The 22,740-nt window shown below is 36.6% G+C and overlaps 1 protein-coding gene across 4 annotated transcripts in view; it reads left to right on the forward strand.

The window, feature by feature from the left end:
* The first annotated feature begins 3,355 nt into the window (after window positions 1–3,355).
* Window positions 3,356–22,740, forward strand: part of SNX16 (sorting nexin 16) — a 36,611-nt gene continuing 17,226 nt past the window's right edge. For 3 of the 4 annotated variants that reach the window (XM_014064971.2, XM_014064969.2, XM_087706910.1), the window contains exons 1-7: window positions 3,356–3,573; window positions 8,497–8,952; window positions 10,241–10,327; window positions 13,156–13,304; window positions 19,564–19,633; window positions 21,346–21,482; window positions 22,376–22,495. In XM_014064971.2, coding sequence (XP_013920446.1) covers window positions 8,584–8,952; window positions 10,241–10,327; window positions 13,156–13,304; window positions 19,564–19,633; window positions 21,346–21,482; window positions 22,376–22,495 — 932 coding nt within the window. In that variant the 5' untranslated portion in view covers window positions 3,356–3,573; window positions 8,497–8,583. Of the gene's footprint in view, window positions 3,574–3,610; window positions 3,921–8,496; window positions 8,953–10,240; window positions 10,328–13,155; window positions 13,305–19,563; window positions 19,634–21,345; window positions 21,483–22,375; window positions 22,496–22,740 lie in introns of those variants that run through there. The other variant, XM_014064970.2, reaches the window with a different exon arrangement.

Below are 22,740 nucleotides of genomic sequence, written 5' to 3' on the forward strand. Positions count from 1 at the left end.
AAAAGCTACTGGACTAATAGTTGAATATCGTTTGCACAATGACGATGAGAGATTACTTATTTATCTATGTAATATATAGACTTCCCATTTTCCAACAACTCTGGGCAAATTAAAATTAAAATGTTTTAAAATGTAAAAACAAATTTCATGAAAGCCCCCCCAAATCCAAATTTAATTTCAATTTAATTTTTAAAAAGAAAAAGAAAAAAATGAGATCATGAAAGCTCCCCCCCCCCAATCCACATATAATCGAAAAGCTGGGAGAGAGGAAGCTGACTATCAGGGATTCAACTTTCACCCTGCCCCAGAATTTGGGAAAATAGTCATGTCTTTAAAAGTTTCTTGACCATGAACATATACAGTGAACTCTCCATGATTGTATTGAAGCAAGACAATGTGGGTTATGCAAAATAGGCCATCTCTCAAGCTTGCTATTTTGTCATTTCCTTCCAACATCTACAGTATACCTACTGCACATGGCTTGTTTAGCACAATGGTAGGATTGTATAATTAAAAAGTAATCATTATAACTGTGCATTCAAGTTCTTTCGAAAGCAGGTTGCAGTAAACAGAACATCTTTCTTCAAAGTATTAAAAGGGCCATGTCCTCTGCAAGCTTCACATGGTTGCTTCAAAGAGTGTCCTGGCTTTCTCCATGTGCATGATCATACATGTATCGATGAAGACAGCCTCTGAAACAGAAACATGAGTTTTTCAAGGTACACATCTGCTTTAATTCTTCAGACAGATGTGTTTTATCTAATACAGTACTTTATGCAGCATTTTTTAAAAGATGTAGAGGCCTAGTATTTATGCTATACATAGGTCTACTGTTTGCCATTTTGGGAAACTTCTACAGGAAGTTATCACAACATAATGTCACAACTAGTGAAAACATCTTAATTCATCAAATGTCTACTTTTCTGAATGCAACTTCTGTAAAGACCCGTTTCTTATGAGTAGTGGTGAGGCCAGAAGAAAAATATCTCTACCTACACTCAATCAACTGCCTTTATACCTTGCATATTTTTAAAGGATGTAAATTTTAAATCAAATTTTTCATGGGATGTCATTCTGAATGTCATTGGCATTTTGATTAGGATGATTATGTTGTACTGAATATTATGGATCTTATTCCTAAATATCTGTGTTTCCAAACAATGTATACATAATACAGTGATTCTGCCTCGTTCATTAAATTTCATGGAAGAGGTACAGTACGTCCACAATTTATTCCCTGCATAAGCTCCTATGTTCCCCACTTCCTTTACATTTTCTCCACCACAGAAAACCTATTAAAAAGGAAAATATGTAAGAGAAGCCATCAATCTAATAGATGTAGAGTTGTAGACACTTGAAAAGCATTACTTGTTTGTGGATAGAACTTTGCAAATTTGAACTGATTATTTGCTTAATGTTCATAATAGTTGTAAAATATATTATGTGGCCACCAGAGGGCTTCATTTTGTTTTCTGGAAAAAGACTATTGTACTTAATCTTCCATTCTCTTTCTCTGCTTACTGTTTATTAACAGCTCTAGCAAAACAGTTCTCAATGCAACTACTTATGAGTAAAGTAGCTGAAATACACATGTTGTATTTTTTAATGAAGATTGTTTTCATTAAAAAAAAATAGACAGCTAAAAAGTTTGACAGTACAGCTGCCTTGAACTGACACCCAAGTATCTAGAAAAAGAATTATATGCTTTCTTTTAGACTAGGATGCTTCTATCATTACTATCCTGATCATTTATTGGCAACCTGCAACAAAATATACTGCCAAAATTAAGCATGCTCTCTGGAGATGTATGGAGAAAGGTCATACATCTAAATGATTGGAAAACACTGCACTAGAGCAGAGTCACCACACAGAAAAGCCTGCCTACTTTCCCTAGAAATATAAATTTGAAGTTGTTGGTGCCTTCAGAGCATTTAATTTATTTAATTATCCAACTAGGTAACATCATCAGTTATCTAACACTGTTGATGCTACCTAGTTGGGTAATGAAAAGTCTGCAACAAAAATCAATAAGACCCGTTCTTCAAAAGCAGGTTAATATGTTTGTTTCCCCCTTTCTTTGAATCAGAAGCAAAGACTATTGCTATAAAATATGCTGCTGCCTTGGCTTATCAAGAAGTCAACATCCTATGAAATGATTTCATAAAGGTAGTCCTCAACTTATGACCACAATTGAGCTCAAAATGGCCTTTGCTAAGTAAAGACAGTTGATAAGCACGTTTTGCCCCATTTTACATCCTTTTTGCCATGGCCTTTAAGTGAATCTTTGCAGTTGGTTAAATTAGTAACACAGTTGTAAATTGAATCTGGGTTCTCCATTGACTTTGTTTGTCAAAAGGTGAATTGTATGATCCCAGGACAACACAACCGTCATAAATATGAACCAGTTGCCAAGCATCCAAATTTTGTTCACAGGACTATTGGGATGCTGCAATGGTCATTAAGTGTGAAAAGTGGTTATGTTACTTTTTTCAGTGTCTTTGTAAGTTTGAACACTCACTAAATGAATGGTTGTAAGTCTTGTACTGCTATTTAGATTGTACTGCAGATTGGAATCAAATTTTGACATATATTTGTGTGACATACTACATATCCCAAAATAGCAATAGCACTTAGACTTATATACAGTTTCACGGTGCTTTTACTGCCCTCTCTAAGCAGTTTACAGAGTCAGCATATTGCCCCCAACAATCTGGGTTTTCGTTTTAGGACCTCAGAAAGATGGCTGAGGCAAACTTGACCCTGGTGAGATTCGATCCCTCAAATTGCAGGCAGACGGCAGTAAGCAAAAGTAGCCTGCAGTACTGCACTCTAACCACCGAGCCACCATGGCCTGAATGATTGGAAGAATTGATTTGAAATACAACTTTAAAAACAAAATCATATTTCAGATTAGAGACATCTCTGTTCTATTGTGCCTTAAGATCTTTATTTTCTTCCTCCTTTTTGTTAGGCAAAGAGTCTCTTTTTTTTTTCTCCCATCCTAACTCTCCAGCCCACATTTTGTGTTCCTGTGTCGGTGTCTGTTTAATTTGCTTTCCCTAGGTAAAGATTTCCCAGTAGAGGGCGGGGACATAAGACGCAAGAATCGGATTCAACCTGAACCCAACCTTACCTTTTAATACCTTTCGCGCAAATTTGCTCCGCCCACAAGAACTGCAAATCCCAGCAGCAGCCGGCTCTACCCGAAGGAAAAAGTAGGAGGTGTGACTTTAAGATGTCAGGCTTTAACGCGAATACGCCGACTCACGGCTTTCTTTGCCCGCGATGCCTCTTGGGTTATGTAGTTCCAAAGAGGCAGCGTTCTCGGATGGAGCCGTGATGCATCTCGGGAGATGTAGTCGCGACGGCCTGACTAAACCAGTAGCCGCTCGGGCGGTAGGGGATTGCGGCGTGTCCAAGCAACCTCCCGCCCCTCGCAACAGGTTTTTGCGCGGCCCCTTCCTCCTCGCTTCTCCACGGGGTGGGAGGCGAGCTGCTTCTGGCACTTGCCCGCGAAAGGCGAGACGAAGCAGGCAGGAGAGCCAAGCAAGCGCCCAGCTGCTGCCCCGCAAGGTAAGGGTGCGCCAGCGTTCGGACGGAGAAGAGGACCTCGCACTGCGGCGGGAGGGTGTGCGTGCCTTTCCCCCCCAGGGATTGTGCGGGATTTTGCCCCGGTCCCTCGCGCTCGTCTGCTTTCGCTTGCTGCTTGCTTTCTACGGAATCCTCTCCCAAGAGAGAAACAATTGCTTAACTTACTCAAGTATGGAAAGATTGTCCGGGCACCTTTACGACTAAGAGCTGTGCTGCGGCATAAACTTTCGTGGTTTAGACCGAGCATCATGTGATGAGCTAATCCAGGGTGGAAAAGGTATTCAAGAAGACTTGAAGTGAAAATCAAAAGTAAAACACAATTTCAACGTGTAAGAGATCTTTTCCGTCTCGTTATAAATGGGAGGTAGGTAGGTAGATGATAGATAGATAGATAGATAGATAGATAGATAGATAGATAGATAGATAGATAGATAGATAGATAGATGATAGATAGATAGATAGATAGATAGATAGATAGATAGATAGATAGATAGATATTGCATATATATCTTTATGTTTTATATATTTATATTTTTCGGCATAAAATATATAAAATTGGATGTATCTGAGGAAATGGGCATACTATGTTTGCCACTCTTAATGTCATGTGTGGTGCTTTCACTTTTCATGGCATCCTTGCCCAATTCCCAGTTGCCCATAAATTGCATCTGTTGATGTAATTTGATCTCCCACAGTATTTTGGGACCTTGTTGTCCAGCCTGGATTTATACTAAAACATGCATAGTCTTTTTTTAAAAAAAGTTTTGCGAAGTTGTGCAAGATATTTTTTGGTAAGACTGTCTATCTTTTCTTTCTTTTGACATCACTGGCTGTTCCATTTGAATTGATGTTTATTTAATTTGAAGAGGGAAGGAATAAATAATCTTAAATTTATTTTAAAAATCATGAAATAACTTCTAGGCTTCTAGATTTTAATTCTATTTATAAACAATTATTTTGACAAGTGTTCTTTCCTTTGGTATGTCATATTTTCTGAATTTGCAGATTGAAATGTTCATTTGTCAGCTTAATCCTTTTGATATTTGAATATATACTCAAAATTATGAAGCAGTTTGCCTGATTCAGATAATTTATGAGACTCTCCTAGCTCCTTAGGTACATTTCACAGTTAGTTTCTTTTCTTATAATCAATACATACCTTTTTCTCATCTTTCTCTTACAATTGATATTGTTACATCTTTTAATGTCGGTTTGGTAAATTATGTTTCATTTTGAAAATTTGCTTTCAAACAAACATTTTACATGCATTTAATATGAATCTGGAAATATCCACAAATCTGGAATATTTGCCTTAAATACTAAATACAGGTACTGCATTTCTTTTCCATGGTTTATTATTTTGCTTTTTCTTTAACTTTAAGATGACAGGTACCCATAATTGCCTTAGCATTGGGGGGTGGGGGTGGGTTTATAATGGATCTTCTACCATGTATTGTCTAGGAATCACATTTTTCAACCTTTGCCACTTGAAGATGCATGGACTTCAACTCCCAGAATTACCCAGCCAGATTCTTCAAGTTGCTAAGGTTTGAAAACACTGGGTTGGAAACTCATAGGTAATTTGAGAAGTTCTTGTATTACTGCAATTGCTAACACTGTACCCTCAAAAATACTGTTTTGCAGCCACCAAGGCCTCTTAGTGGTCTGATCCTCTTAGTTTTGTTTTTGTTATTGCTGATTCTTTCAGTTAAAAAAGAAGAGACCAAAATAGACATGCTCCAGAGTAAAATAGAATGTTTATTATAAAAAAGATTCTGGTCTTTCATGTATAATCTTCAAAAACTACACTTGTTTATTTAGAAGACTATCCACCAAATCAGTGAAAAAGGATTGCAAGCTAGGGTAGTAGAGCACACTCTAAGAAGCTGGATAGAGTCACAAGTTTGCTTTCTCATACCTGGTGTTTTGTAACGAGTCACACCCACAGTGACATCCTTCCATTGGCACTCATTTTATTTGAGTGCCTAATGTCAGCCACGCAAGAGCCTTATATTTGGAGTGACAAAGAAAACAAAGCAGTAACGAAGTGAATAGATATACTGTATTTATTAGATTCCAAATAAGTCCACTAATTCAAAAGTTTAGAAATTCACACTGCACTGATTCTAGAAGTTGTGAGCAAAATTCATTGCTTAGTTTTTCTAGGTCCAAGATTTTAAAATGCATCTTAAAGTGGCCAAAGTGAGTTTTTTTTTCCTTTACAATATTTTTTTTAAAATCTTTAACCCAACTGAAGATAAGGTGCTTTATACACATAATTCAACCTTTGCTAAAGTTTGATTTATAACTTTCCTATAGAAGTTTCTGCTGCTTATCTAGTAGCTTCAACCCTTGAAACCTACTTCATCCTTGAGAACCTTTCAAGTGTCTAGTAGTTTGAAATCAATTCCACAAGACAGTTTGATTCTATGCATCCAGTTACTTATTGATTATTACATTTCTCTCTCGCCTTCATTTTGTATAAGTCAAGGAGGCATACATACCGGTAATGTTCTTCCTTCCTGTTTTCCCCACAAAAATAACCTGTGAGGTGAGTTGGGATGAAAGTATATTGATGGTATACAAGTAGTAACAGCTGTTGTACTTCTAGTGTAATATTGGATAAGGTGATGGTAGTAAAGAGATGGATTTTCAGGAAGGAGGGGTGCATTCCAGAGGAGTAAAAGGCAGCTGAGTTCAGATATTATGTGTGATAAAAAGGTGAAAACAGCCCCCCTCCAGTATATCTTAAGAGAATATGGTAGATGCAGATACCAGAGTACTCAGTCTGGTAAGATTTTGCCTCTAGGTATGAAACAATAAAGAACTCAGCTTGAATAAAATTACCATGTGTCATTCTTTTTTATATATATATATAATAATTTTATTTTTTATTACATAGACAACATCACATAACAATAGGAAAAAAAAAACCAGAGGGAAAAGGAGAGAGAGAAAAAAAAGGGGGGGGGAACACCCCATCATCACATACAATATATCATGTGTCATTCTTGATTTTGGGCCAGACAGGCACAACTATACTTTTGGTTTTCTAGTGAACAAATTTTATTTATGAAATTGACCACAATTATTATTTTACTCAGTCATGGTTTTAAAAAGTCTAACCTCAGCATATTTTGTGGGCGTTGTCTTTCTGATTGCTACGCTGGAATTTAGAGGTGGTTTGGTTTTTTGGGGGGATAAAATGACCAGCTCTGCATCCTCTAATTCTCTTTGCTCAGCATTGGTCTTAGGAGTGATCTATCGTAGAAGCATGCCGGAATTCACTAAGTTCTATCAATAGCTCCATCTGAAACATTCAGTACAGTGCTGGAACAATGCATAATCAACTTTAAGGCTTCTTCACAATGCAGTTCTCGTTTTCTATGTTCCTGGTGAATACTTTGGAAAGCTGTATAGGTAATCCTCATTTACAACTGCATTTGGAACCAAAATTTCTGTTGCTAAGCAAGGCAGTTGTTTAGGGATCTGCAACCATGACCTTTTTGCCATGGCTGTGAAGGAAATTATGGCAGGTGCTAAATGAACCATGCGGTTAAGTGAGTCCACCTTTCCACATTAGTCAAAGCTGGATGGAAAGATAATAAATGGTGATCACGTGACTCCAAAATATTGCAACCAACATAAATACATGCCTGAATTTTGATCACATGACCTACAGCAGACATAAATATGAAAGCCAATCATAAGTCACCTCTCTCAATGCATTTTATCTTTGAAAGATTGCTAAATACATGGTTGTATTTAGGTGCAAGTTTCAGAGAGCAATTTCTTTCTTAAACTATAATTTTCCTGGATAGCCTAATGTTCTACTCTAAATTGGAAAGCTGTCAAAAAATGTATACTCTTATTGTTAGGTATATCCAAACACAGCTGAGAACAATACATTCATGCCACGTTCATGTCTGCATTCCCAGAGTTCTACTTGGCTCTCTTGAAGGAGGCAGAAATATGATAGCAATTAAAATGGCTAAGTTAGCACAAATTACTTTTCACACAAAGAGTGAGGGTGCAGAAGAAAGAGGAAGAAGAAGTTGGAAGAAAAGGGAAAATTAATAGAGATCTCGTGCTGTAAAAGAAACTGTAAGGTCTGCATTACAATATGAGAAGGGAGGTTACAAAAAAGACTGAAATGACATGGTTCAAAGTATTGTTTTTTTAAATGAAATTACTTTCAATGGTTTTATGTCAGTATGGTTCTCAGCTTAGGTCAAGTATTATTATGTACTTTTGCCTGTAATTAAACAATGGGAGTATTATGAGCATTTCTAGTGTTAGGTGGAGGTGTGGAGTGATCCAGTTTTAAATATTGTATATCCAGCCCATATATGTTTCTGGGATGACAATCATGATAGAGAAAACCAGTGCTGATGTTTTTGTTCTTTTAAAAATATTGTTATAAGCATAACGACATAATTAGATGATATTAAATTATACTATATTGATATTTTCAAAATCAGAACTTTCTTTTGTACTGGATAGTGAAATGAGTTTTAGGACATGGCATTCCATTTCAGTTAGTTAATTTTTTTAAAAAATGGCAAATTTCTGTACTCATCAGCTGATTGAAATAACTCTTCTGTTGTTACTTTTTAATATGGCATGGGAATATATTTGGAAAGATGTATACAGGTATACATTTTAATATCCCTGTTTGCTTCTCTTTAGGTTTGGTTTGAGGTTTGCTTTGAGGTTTCTAGTTTTTATACTTCACCATGAAAATACTTTATGATATTTAATAACCTTAAATTGTACTCTTGATTTGTAGAATTATTATTTAATCATATATTTTATATATAATGTTCCATACTTTTTTGTCATTTAATTTGAATTTTTTCTTGAAAGGACAATTGAATTACTTTTTAACTTTCTTTACCCTTCCAGATACCTGTGAAAAAAATTAAAACGAGAGAATCATTTAAGCTCAACAATTTGGACATATATAAACTTTCTTAAACTTTCTGATGAAGGATGACTACTCCATATGTTCCTGTTCCAATTCCTATAGGAAGTTCTACTAATTTTACCATAAATAGAAACCAAAGAAGATCATCTCTTGGGAGTATTTCAACATGTTCAGATTCTTCAAAGGGACAGATAGAAGAGTCGTCTAAAAGCAACTTTAAAAAAATGAGTATTCCTGATGAGATTGGTACTACTTCATGTCCTTGCAATAGTCCACTTGTTAGGACTAAAATGTTAGGTTTAAACACTTCTATGGAATATTATATTCAACCATTGGAAACAACTGATCAAAATATCTTGGAGAACTGGGAAGATCGACCTGCTACTCCTACAATACTTGGTTATGAAGTAATGGAGGAGAGAGCAAAATTCACTGTAAGTTGTAATATTTGTAAGTTGTAATAATATGGATGGAATCCATTAAATGGCTTGTGAGATCTGCTGGGGGTGGGGGTGATTTTATTATATTATACTATATTAAATTATTTGATTCTTTTCATTAGTTTTATTGTTTTAAATGTGGTTTTATATTCTGTAAGCTGCGTTGAGTCACCATGGGCAAATAGGCTGCTATATAAATTCTATAAATAAAAATAAAGAACTGGTGTATAGGAAACCAGTTCTTATTTTCTAGTATCTCTTAAATGCTATGTGAAACTGCTAAACTTGTGTAAAATTAACTGGTTTCAGCACAGTTCTTGATTATCATACATGCTTTAGATTTGTATATTTTAATCCTGTTCAGTTTTACCTACATGGGTAATTTTAAGCATGTCTAGATTTACATAAAATAATGTTATCGAGTGGCGAAATTAAAATTTTATTACCACCGGTTCTGTGGGAGTGGCTTAGTGAATGTGGCAGGGGAAAGATATTGCAAAATCTCCATTCCCACCCCACTCTGGGGCCAACCAGAGGTGGTATTTTCTGGTTCTCCGAACAACTCAAAATTTCCACTACCGGTTCTCCAGAACCTGCTGAATTTCACCCCTGATATTACCATAATTTTTACAGTCTAATGTTAAGCTACTTTTGTAATGGAGATAGTATCTGATACATAGATTCGTGATAATTTGCAACCTTATTTCCCTTGATATCAGCCTCACTGAATGCATTTTTGAATAGGAAGAACTTTGCTTTTTTCTTGCCATCTTTATTCACAAATATAATCAATAAAAGCTACATGTTGAAAAAAAAAACATGTAATGCAAGTTGCTGAAATGACAAACACTCTCCAATCTTGTCTCATTCAACACAATACCTTTCAGAATTGAGGCATGGATAAGGTATAATAATATATCCCAGGAAACAAGGACTATAGTTAAATATTCTTCAGATTAAATATAATTTAAATAAATTGTACATGTATATAATTTGCAGCAATCTGATGTGCTTATGAAATCAGTTTTTAAAAGTACTGGCTGAAACCATTAATTAGTTCATCTTGGCTAGTAGAAACTATATCTATCCTGAACTTGTATGAAAAAAGTTCTTTTTTAAAGTTCTGTAAACTTTGCCTCATCTGTTAATGGTTGGTTGGTTCTGTAAACAAAGAATAAGTTATGTGAACTATTCAATAACTACAGTGAAATATGAGAAGTCTGCTACACATGCTGTTTCCTGAAACTATTTGAATAGGGCTTTGTCTTTTTTGTTTTAATAGGTTTACAAAATACTTGTGAAGAAAAATCCAGAAGAAAACTGGGTAGTTTTCAGAAGGTATACAGACTTCTCCAGGCTTAATGACAAGGTACATGCATTTAAATAGGCCAATCAGTAATTACTATTACAAATTTAATATTATTCCTATGTTTCATAAATTACTTTGAAAAGTTAAAAATAAAAATGAACACATATGAAAATCAGCATAAAATATTGCATGAAAATACATCTATTATTTGCCATAAAGACAATATATATTTGATTTAAAAGCTAATTTGTAAAGATATATTCTATACAATCTGATTGGATGAGAGACCAGAACATGTGAATCCAACACTGTGTATAGGTGCTTTCAGCTATTGTATCTAACAGTAAGCTGTTGTTCAAAATTAAAGCAAAGATTCACAGTACCTGTTAAAAATATAGCATTTTGCAGTTAGAGTTTTTCCAAAGATAGTATTTAGTATATGTCCAGTACTCTTTTCAAATGTTTCCAGTTACACAAAAGTTAACAATTGGTATTCCAGAAACTACAGATAATATTTTTGATAATTGTCAACAGTGCTTACATTTTCATTGCTGAATGATCATGTTTAGGTTATGTTTAAGTGATGCAAACTCCCAAGCACATTGCACTGACACTGAATGTACCGTATTTTCACGACCATAAGCCGCACTGAAAATCCTAAAATTTTATCAAAAACCAGCAGTGCGGCTTATAACCCGGTGCGCTTTATGTGTGGAAAAAGATAGAAAATCTCTCCCTCCCAACGCTCAAACTTGAAGCTCGCAAGCATGCACACGTCCCTCGGGTCTCTCCCTTCAACCTCGCTACTTTCTCAGTCGGAGACCGGGGGGCGAGCAGAGAGCCACCCAGTTCCCAGCCCCTATAGACTGAGCTGTTCCGTCACCCCCGCCGCCGCAAGAAGGGACGGCAGAAGGGACGGCTGACCGGCTCAGCCCTTCAGGATTTGCCGGCGCCGAGCACCCCATCCGCCCCGGCAGTCGCCCTGCCTAACTCCGCTCCGCGCCCCAGCCGGCTCTGCGCTGCCGGTCAAGGGCGCGCGGGTGGCCGGTGCGGCGCCGGTCTTCCCAGCACACCACGCCGGCCGGGCAAGAGCCGGGAGAGCAGCGGAGCCCGAAGCCTCCCGCGCCAGAAACGTCCCGCTAGCCGACGCCTGCCACGTGCGCCCACCCGCCCGCCTCGGGGACCGCAACCTGGGCGCCCTGCCCGCCGCCGCCCGGTTTGGCTTCCCTGGCCGCGGCGCCCCAGGCCCCCGCGCTGGCGATCTCCCGGGGTGGCGAGGCTGCGCGGGGCCGCTCAGCGGAGGAAGGCGGCCGCCTGGCGGGAGAGGCTCGGCCGAAAGGTGCTGGGGCTGGAGCCGCAGAGCCAGGCATGCCTTCCGCCCGGGAAGTCCTGCCCCTTCATCCCCGAAGGCCGGCGCGCGGTGAGGGGGGCCGGCGTGGGGGCGAAAGTACTTTACACATGCTCCACGGTCGCCGCGCTCTCCGTCCCAGCCTTCGCCGAAGCCGGCGGGCTGCCTCCCGAAGAAGCCGCCGGAGCGTCCCAAGCCAGAAAATGCCCCAACTCGGGCAGACGGAGTTCCAAGTTGCAACCTGCGCACGTGATTCGATGAGGAACCAAGGGGAGCCGGGTCTCTGAGCGCGGCTTATAACCCGGTGCGCTTTATATGTGGAAAAAGTTTAAAAAATTAACGTTAATTGATACTGCGGCTTTTAATCCGGTGCGGCTTTTGGTCGTGAAAATACGGTATTTGTGGAAATGAGCTATAGCAATCCTGTGTAATGAGTTAAATGAAATTGAAGCTTGCAGCCTTCAAAGAAAATAAATGTAGATATGAGTCCTAAATCATTTGCCTGACATGTTTACTGTTGAACTGAATGAATGAAAATTAAATGCTGTTTCTATTTCACATACAATTATCAAAGGATGTGAAAAGGTTCTGAGAGAAAGTGACTGATTTATAATAGAGTTATATATACATTTAATAGGTGTACCACAGGTAGGCTTTAAATATGTGGAAACTACTACTATAGATGGGTAAAAAGGAAAATTTTTGCACCTTAGATATGATATGGTTAGCTTCTATTTTACATATCTAAAGATAGGTAACTTCCTTGAATATACATACAGTATTCATAAGATGAATCACTGAGTATAATAAAGTAGAGCATGAAAAGTTGTCTAATTTGGAAAGTGCAACTTTGGGAAATGTTGCTAATCTAATGTTAATACAAATCTGAAATACAAAGTGAAAGTTAGCATCATTGCTAAACTGCTGTAACTCTTTTTGTGTGAGTGTGGACATATCATGCATGAATGCTTCTTCACTCTTGTTTTTTGATGACTGCCTGCATTTTTTTTTTAAAAACCCTCCCTATAGTTTTTTTTTGGCAAAATCTTTGAAAGTGATTTGCCATTCTTCTTTTTCTAAGACTGAGAGAGGGACTAGCCCACAGTCACCTAGTTGCTTCATGCCTAAGACTAGACTGGAATTCACAGTCTCCCAGTTTTTACCCTGCCTGCCTGCCTTCTACCCATCCTACTTTACCCTACCTTACCTTACCTATTTATATACTTACCTTACTTACTTTACTTACTTATTTATACCACTTTTATTATTTTAATAAGTAACGTGAGGCATCTAAAATATTTAATGCTCCTTGCTTCTCCATAACAATTTTGTGAGGTGGGCTGAGCTGAGAATGACCAGCCCAAAGTCACCCAGCTGGCTTTCATGCCTAAGGCAGGACTAGAACTCAAACGTTCCTGATTTCTAGCCTGACGCATTAACCACTGACTTTTTATAACTCTGATAGTATAATGTTACTATTCCCTCTTATCTACAGAAATTATGATTCTGTATACAATAACCTTCTGATATATGTTTTCAGCTGAAAGATATGTTTCCTGGTTTTCGACTGGCATTGCCCCCAAAGCGTTGGTTCAAGGATAATTACAATCCTGACTTCTTAGAAGATAGACAGCTAGGACTCCAAGCATTTCTACAGAATTTAGTAGCTCACAAAGACATTGCCAACTGGTATGTATTTTTTTTAACACTATTCTCATCTTAGCAGATGTTGCAGCTCTTCTTTTCCTCATTTAAATAGCACTGTTACTTTTCCAGAGGGTGTAAATAATTTTATTCTGTAAACAAAATATTGAATAAGACTAGAAGAATTTGGCAATGTTTTACATTTTAAATAATCCTGAGACTGCAAGGTTCAATTTCAGAGGTTTTATTCTTTTTTAATAGTAGAGGTTCAAAATAGTGATTGTAATGTCTTGCCAGAGTAGAATGAATATAAGGATTGAGAGTTGGTTGAGAAAAGTTGTACCTTATGTACTCTTGTTGAATATTTCAATACAGAAGCAGGGAATGTGTGAATGACTGAATGAGAGACAGAACAGTAGTGACAAAAATAGATACCACTTGGTAGACAACCATCAGCTCTGCTACATAAGCATTTGGTTTAACTTTAGATAATCTTAGAGCATATTTGTTGTCTATTCCAGATGTTTCAACCTTTAATATTGCAGTTGCACAAACTTTTTTCAGAACACTTTTGTAAAAAGACTTTATTTTTAGCTTTATTTTTACTTAACCATGGTTTGTTGAATATGACACAGTGGCTGGGTTTTCATAATGTGCTAAAACAAAACAATACCAGACAGGCACACTATGACTTAAATCTGTGGATTTTGTTGCTTTTGTGGATATTAAATATTATTTTTCTTTTAATAATACCTGAAGTATTATTAAGAAAATTATTAAGGGGAGGGGGAGCCAATGTTGTGACGATACAGACGTGCAGTCTCGATGCTCCGAGACTTCAGCCGATACTTTTGCCGCTGGGTGGTCCAATTGGACCTAAACCGTCCCGCAGAGACGGTGAACAGGAAGAATATATCTTGCTGATCTCAGGGACATCGCAAAGTCTCTGATGGATCCAAGAGAAGTTCTTCAAGCCGGCGACAAAAAATCCAGCCATTAGGCTGATGAAGTCAGGGCAGCTTCAAAATGGAAGAATACGGAAAGAGAAAGTGTTTCCAGATGGTGAGGAATTTTTGTCATTTTAAAAGAGACTGCCTATAAAAAACTTAAAGTTAATTTAAATTTGAGAACAGAAGAAATAAGCGGCGGAATTAAGCTTTGAATGGTTTTGGACAGTGGGTTATCTTACTTTTTAAATGCTATGTTCATGGATAGAATTCATGCAAGCCTTTATAGTCAAATAAATATAGAGTCAAATATAGTCAAATAAATAATTGATAATGATAATAATATATACATACATATTGTTATGATAAGTAATAATTGGATATGAATATTTGAATGGTACCCATGAAGGGAAGATTAGAAATCTTTTTGGTTATATATAAAGGCTAATAAAAAGAACTAAGTTAAATTTAGTTAAATTTTGATTATTAGAGGGGAAAATGTTATTATACAGGATACAGTCAAATAAAGGAGGGATAATGATACAAAGGAATATATATATGTATGTATGTGTATGTATGTATGTACGTACGTACGTATGTATACAAAATAAGGAAACTGGATGTAAATTGTAAACAGTGATTTGGTAAGGAGGATTAAACAATTTTGTTACTAGATATTATGGATGTTTAGCTAGAATAGGCCATCAGGATTCAGTGTTATTGGAGGATTTTAGAAATAGTAGATGAAATGCCAGTATATGTTTATGTTTTAAATCTTGATATATTTTATGATGAAGGACGTTTAAACAATTGTAGACAAATGAAAATGGAGGTATGATGATGGTAATATGTATAAATACCTGAGTTAAAATACTTGAATTAATATGAATTATGATTGATGACTGTGGAAGAGACGCACGAAAGTATTTTGTAACCAACTGAACTACAGTATGTAAAAAAGGAGGATTCTTTGTGTTGTGTTTGTTTTGAAAAAAATTTAAAAAAAATTTAAAAGAAAATTATTAAGAAGAACAATAATTAAAAGTTCAGATCTCACTTGTAAGCAATAACAATGCGTGAAGGCATTGTTGATTAGCTATTTGGTTTCCAATTGTAAAAGACACTTCTTAATTCTGAATCATGAGTGCATGTTTCTCTTTATATTTTTTCTGGTATGTATGAAATATAGTGAAACATACTGTACTGATTCTATAGTGCTATATGTGAAACTTTTGTGGATGATAATGATAGGTAAGATTTTATTAGTGAGTTTTGCCCATGTGTGAATATTTAAAACCGAAGCTATGTGGTTGTTTTCTTTCTTCTCCTTCCTTTCCTCAGTCCATCAATATTAATTGCTCGATGCTGCAGGAAAATCTAAAAATGGGGTTCAGTGTTTTTTTCCATTTTCAGCATAATTAGTGAGCAAGATATGAATACAAGCATAAATGTTTTTTTACTGCTATTATTACAACTTTTTGTAGAAGACACATAAGTAATAACTGATAAATGTTGTTACTATCTTGGTTTTTTTTGTTAAAAAAATAACAAGATTGACTCAGCCTTCTATCCTTCTCAGGTCAATAAAATGGGGACCCAGATTGTGATCAGCAATGTGCTGGTATTGTAAACTACCCATAGAGAGCTGTATATAAGTCCTAAGTGTGATTGCTATTAAATTGTAATCTCAATACAGTATTTTGTAACAGCTATCAGGTGCCCTAAAATCTAAAACTAAAATTCTCTTCCCTGAAATCCTGCTAACAAAAACCCAAAATCAACCAGATTTTAGCCAATTTGTTGGCTACCTCATTCCACTATATGGTTAGATTACACACAATATGTTTAAAGTAGCTTGCTACATTACATCTTGTTTCAAATAAGAGCTAGTTGGTTCTCTGTATTAAGGAATGAAGATAAAAGTTCTGTGTGGATTCCCCCCCTCCCCCCTATATTTAGCACCTAGAAGCATATTGCCATCTGAGGCTTATTTTCAAATGTGGTTGTGAGAGAGTTATTGCACATTTAAGCTGCATTTTTTCCTTGATAAAAGTTTTGCTTCTTATATACATAGGATGACTACTGTTATACAGGCTATAAGCTGCAACCCTATTGAAGTTACCTGTCATTGTAAAGGCAACTGACATGCTTAGATAAGCACATAGAAATGTACACTTTATTATCATGCTTTGATATTGGTTACAAAATATTCAGTTTTATAATTACGTATTTTTGGAATTGTCCTTCTAACTTGACAGTTCTTTCTGAATGTATTACAGAACAAATAAAGTCCAGGACAAATTGGACAATAAGAAGCAGCAGTACTTCATTAAAAGATGAAGTAGTTCTAAGATGGCCTTTTGCAGCCCCATCACACTTCTTTTCAAAACAGCAGTTCAGCTAGCAATAAAAATATCCACTGTAACATAATAATATTTACAAAAGATGACCTTTTCCAAACATATCAGATGAAAAAAATAAAAGACTTTTGTAACTTTATGGTAGGAATTTTGTGCTGACAATAGTCAATATTCAGGGTTTTACTTTGTTAGAACTTTTCACATACAATTAACCTGTAGTATATTTTTTAAAATCAATTTTGATTTTTAAAAAACAATTTTCATTTGTGTGTATGTGTGTGTGTTGGCTATTTTTTGGTCAGTGTTGAAGGCTGTCTTGATATTGTGTTTGTGGAGAATTTTATCTGTGGTGCCTTTGATATAAGGGAGGAGGGCGATGCCGTTGTCCTGTTCTGTATCTTGGTTTTTGGGAGGAATCTCCCTTTGGATTAGGTTGGTAATTGTTTTTCTTTGGAATCCGTTGGAGATTAATACTTTTGTGAGAGTGTGTAATTCAGTTTTCAGGTGGTCTTTGTCAGCTAGGCGTTTGGTTCTGGAGATGAGGGTCTTGGCTACAGAGTTGATCTGTGCATGGTGGTGATGGGATTGTGCGTTTAAGTAGGGGTTGGTGTGTGTTTTTGTCTGGTAGATGGTGTGTCCTAGGAAGCCATTGGGTTTTTTGTAGATCAGGACATCCAGAAAGGGAAGTTGGTTGTTTGCTTCTATTTCCATGGTGAATTGTATTTTGGGGTGTGGGCTGTTAAGATGTGTGAGGAATTGTCCAGTTTTTCTTTCCCGTTTGGCCAAATCACGAAAGTGTCATCAACATATCTAAGCCAGAGTTTGGGTTTGGGTTCAGATTTATCTAAGGTGTTAGTTTCAAAATGTTCCATGTATAAGTTTGTGATGACGGGTGAGAGGGGTGATCCCATGGGTGCTCCTTCTATCTGTTTGTATCTTTGTCCTTTATGAATGAAGTATGTGTTGGTTAGGCAGTGGTTAGTCAGGTCCAGGATGTGTTTAGGGGGGTTGTGTTTGTTCTGGGTAGCTGTCAAGGCTTCTTTTATAGGCACTTGGGTGAAGAGGGATATGACATCGAAACTCACAAGTAGGTCGCTGGGTTGTAGGTTTTGTTTCTTTATTGTTTCTATGAAGTGGAGTGAGTTTTGTACATGGAACTTATACATGGAACCCAGCCTGAAGATGGCGAGTGAGACCTCGCTGAAACGTTGCCAAGACAATCTCAATCTTACACGGGAAAAGACCAGCGTGTGTGTGTGTTTGTGTGTGTGTATGTAAGGTATGTAAGGGTGAAAGGTATCTATTAGATTTCTTTCTTTCATTTATTTATCAGCACAAATACAACAAAATGTAACAAAAAGGTAACAGTAAAAATATTGGGTTTCTGCCTGGATGGTCTCTTGTGACGAGCCGAAGGACAGAGAATGGAAGTAGTGATCTTCCTCCCATATTTGGGCATACCGGGGGTTGTAAAAGAAATCTTATATATATATATATACACATACATACACACACACACACACACACACACACACACACACACACACACACACACACACTATATTGCCAAAAGTATTCGCTCACCCCATCCACATAATCAGAAGCAGTTGTGAGCGAATACTTTTGGCAATATAGTGTATATATATATATGCAGATCTTGGCGTATTCGGGTCTTTTCCCATGTAAGATTGACAGTATCTTGGTGATGTTTTTATGAGGTCACACTCATCATCTTCAGGCTAGTGCGTTTCGCTTCGTGCTTGTGCGAGCAAAGTGTGATGCCGTTCTTCTATAAATATAGGTGGGTGGATGTGAAATGTTGGCTTTGTTGCTTTAAACGGATTGGTTGGCTATGTTGTCACATCTTGATTGGTTGATGGAATTGATGTTTGGTGAGGGTGATTGGTGATGGTGTCCTGTGTTGTTCTGGGTCCTGTGTTGGTTCTTGTGTCTTGGACTCATTTATTGACTAGAGCTAGTTTCCAGATGTCTGGTAGGTGGGAGGTATCATCATGCTTATTCATGTTGTGGGGTGTTTCTCTATTTCGGTAACTTCCATAATTATTCTCTTGTTGAAGTGTTCAGTTTTGGAGAGTAATTTGGTTCCTTCAAAATCAATTTCATGTCCTGTTGCTTTAAGGTGCTGGAAAAGGGAGGAAGTTTTTTCTTCTTTTCTGATTGCGTTCTTGTGTTCTGGGATGCGTGCATTTATTCTCCTATTAGTTTGTCCATTGTATGTGGCTGGGCAGATTTTGCATGGTATTTCATAGACTCCTTGGTTTTCTAGCCGGATCTTGTCCCTGAGGTTTTTTAACACACACACACACACACACACACACTGAATATCTTCTATAATAGATATACTGAAATTATAATTATCTTATAATGTGAGGTTTTTTTTCCATTTGATAGTATTTATGCAGTAGCTACAGCTATTTAGAGCTTTAATTGGAATCTTAGGATAGACTTCGTAAAATAAATAATTCTACAAATTGGGTTAGGTAGCAATGTGTTGAGAAAAAATGAGGACATACTTATCTATAACTGCTGATACTTACATGGAACTTTTTTGTATAAATGTAATGCATAAATTGAACAAAAAGGCAGGAAGAAAAAGTGTGGTATAACAAGTGGGCCATTTATAGCATACCGGTACCTTAAATGATGTTGATTATTTTAAATTTCAATTCTACATGACTTGCCGTATTCAAAGAAAATGATGTGCAACTGAACTATTTATTTTATTTTTATCTTGAACCACCTTTTCAAAATATTTTACTCTTTTTAATAACATGTATGCTTACTAGAGAGAAAATTACATTCAAACCTTTTCAGGTCTCTAATTATGTTTGCATCTGTCTTTATAAATTTTAATAATTCAGCTAATTCCTATTTGGGAAAGCATTACTGTACAACATTTAGCATATTCCCAATATGCATTTCAGATTGTCCTGTATTTTAATTGACAATTGCTTTTATTTCCCATTCTTTTCAAAGCCTTGCAGTAAGAGAGTTTCTTTGTTTGGATGAACCTCCGGGGCCCTTTGATAGCCTTGAAGAGAGCAGGGTAAGTGCAATAGAGGAATTTGTTTTTACTGAGGGAAGAGAAGATTTTAATTGCACAGTGACCTATGCTTTATCACTTAATGCCTTTATGTGAATAGCAGCAACTTTTTGTTCTTTCTCTATCTATAGATTAAACATGGTCATCATGTAGCAAAATAGATCGAATGAATAATCTATGAACTGTATTTGAACAGAGCTGGGAACCAAAATGCAAAGAGATGGATCTAGTAAAAGAGTGAAAGTCAAAAGAACAGGGGGGGTGGCAGTGGTGGGTTCCGGACCTCGGCGCAGCCAGTACGCTGTGCACAGGGCCGAGCGTCCTAGTCGGGCATGTGCGCGGCACAAGCATGTGCATGTCACTGCCCTGCGACACCCAGCTGATCGATGGAGGTCACGCAAGCACCGGCCAGGCACGTTATAAACAGCTATGGAGCGCGGGCGGGCAGGTGTGCCAAACTGCTCCTATCGGTACAGCCATACCGGGCCGTACCCCCTGGAACCCACCACTGGAGGGTGGGGAAAAGAATTTGGGAAACATAATAAATAACTATACAGAGATTCCACAGATTTGTTCATGCTACAGTGCGTCATCATTCTCTACACTAAACAGTTCTGTACACATAATATTTTGCTGTAAAGGAAGAATTCTGCACTTCAGATCTGTATTTACATACAATGAAAATGTAGAACTGCCATACAATATTTGTCACATATGGATGATAAATGGGTATCTAACAAAAATTATTTGGTTATCTTAACCAAAGCATATAATTTAAGTATATAATTTACTTCACAAAATGGTGGCTGTAAAAAAAAGGAAAAGGCATTCTCAAGTCTAATTTCATAAAGACACATCTATGCCGTTTTTTTTTTCAAAAACATGATTTGCCTTTGTCATCTTTAATCTTGTGCATCTTTAATGTCCAGCTCTAACTTCCTGATTCATACACTCTGATGATTTTTCATCCAAGGACTAATCAGAGCCCTAATTAGCACCTGAATGCAGATAAGATCATTTAGGTGCTATGATCTGCTGAGGCTACCAGAGGGCTTAGCATTCATGTCAGAGATATTTGAGTATCCTCCTTAATTGCTTGGTTTTTTTTATTGTGGTTAAAGTCCAAAAATAAAACAGGATAGCATGATTAGTCTTTCAAACTCTGAATAGTGTGTACACATACATATACACATATATATCATCTAGGCTTATTTACTTACTGTAAGTAATGCATAGCTCATCTCAGTTTTGATTTTTATCAAAACTATCTTGTCACCCCTTTTTGATGAAATTAACCTTAGTGTACACAGCATAAATAATTTACTTCATCAGATTTAAGTGACATTCTATTAAAATCACTAACATATTAGTAAGAATAAATCTTGGTAGTCAGTGCTACAAGTTTATATCTTACTGCTACAATGGAAGCTTGAAATTCATAATTCAGCAATACGTGATCAGAGGCCAAAAGAAAACCTTGAAGGTGTTATATTTTCATTACAGATTTGTCCAATAATTAGGGAATGATAGCTTGATCATATTATTACTATATCATAATAATCTTTTCAATGAAAGAAAACCAAATCCAAATGATATTTGTGTACATATAAAAATAATTCATAATTGTTTGTAGAAGAAGACTAAGTCAATGTATGTGTGTTGCTTTTTACAAAAGAAAACCCAACTTACTTTCAAACATTTAAATTTCCTTCTAGGCTTTTTGTGAAACTTTGGAGGAAACAAACTACCGGCTTCAAAAGGAGCTTAATGAAAAACAAAAAGAGGTGGAAGCTCTGAAAAAGTTGTTAAATGAAAAAGAATTGTACATAAATGAAATGGAGAAAAGACTTGGGTAAGACCGAAACAAAGCTGCTCACCACAAAATCTCACTATCATAGCTAGTGATATGAAGCTAATATTTTAGGATTTCTGAATGCTTCCTTGTATGGATTTATTTTTCAAATTTCTATAACTGCCCAACTCACAACAGAAATAACTCTGGGAGGCCTACAACGAAGTTTAAAAACATTGTTCACAAATAACAATTATAATTATTAAAAGCATTAAAAACTATAAAATACAGCTAAACAAGAATCTACAAAGGGATATTAATAGTAACAGAGCCATCTTAATGTTGGCCGGTTGCCCACGGGGCCCGAAAGGCAGGAAATACTTGAAGAGATTGTAATCAAATAGGAAGTTTTAAGTTCTATCTCTCCACCAAGAACATATGTGAGACTTTGTGATACAACCCGTATCATGTCTTAACTTCTTTTTGAAAAGAAGAATGAGAAAATTGCCACAGAGCTTGCAGTCCCTTGGGGAATGCTTTTCTGGCAAAAGTCTTTTTCAGAATTAAATATTCCATTTATATTTAATTTCAGAAATATTCAATTTTACAATCCCAAACACAAAATAAATGATATCAGAGATGACTTTATCTTCGGTGAACATTTTTCAGCATACATTCAGTGTGTAATATTAATGATTGTAATAATAATGAAAATTACTGCTTTGTTCTATCAGTAGAAAGCTGCGCTTTAAAATAATGAAATGTAATTATTCCTAGAAAAGTCTTCTAAGACTGCAGTTTTATCCCCAATTTCTAGGAGCAAACTCCACTGAATGCAATGACTCTTTTAAATACATGTGCATAATTTTCCCCAACGAAGGAAGCTTTTCCCCAGAGACATTTTTATAATAATTTCCAACTAAAATAAAAGACCTGCCTTGATTTTGTTGCAGGGATTTAAATTTAGTGGAAACAAAGTCTTGTAAGTTGTCAGGAGAGGGAAGTGAATGCAGTGGAGAAGTGGAGTCATCCGCAACAGAGGCAGATCAAAGAACCTTGGAAGAAGACACCCGGTAAATGATCATTGAGCAATTTTATTTAAAGTTAAGCTCTGAAATGCAAATCATCTGCAAGCTTAGAACAGTCCTTTGGGGGTAACGCACTGCAGACATTTCAGGCATTTTGCTGGAGATACTTTACATAGGATTGTGCCTTTATTATAATCCAACATAGTAAATTTTATATTACTTGTCTTCAAAGTTTCTATATAGTACCCACATGTACTTGGGTTTTCCAGTGCTTTTCTGCCATTCAAAAA

Source organism: Thamnophis sirtalis, unplaced genomic scaffold, assembly GCF_051295495.1.
Source record: "Thamnophis sirtalis isolate CommonGarterSnake01/CBP01778 unplaced genomic scaffold, rThaSir2_p1.2 scaffold_2, whole genome shotgun sequence".
Taxonomy (NCBI): domain Eukaryota; kingdom Metazoa; phylum Chordata; class Lepidosauria; order Squamata; family Natricidae; genus Thamnophis; species Thamnophis sirtalis.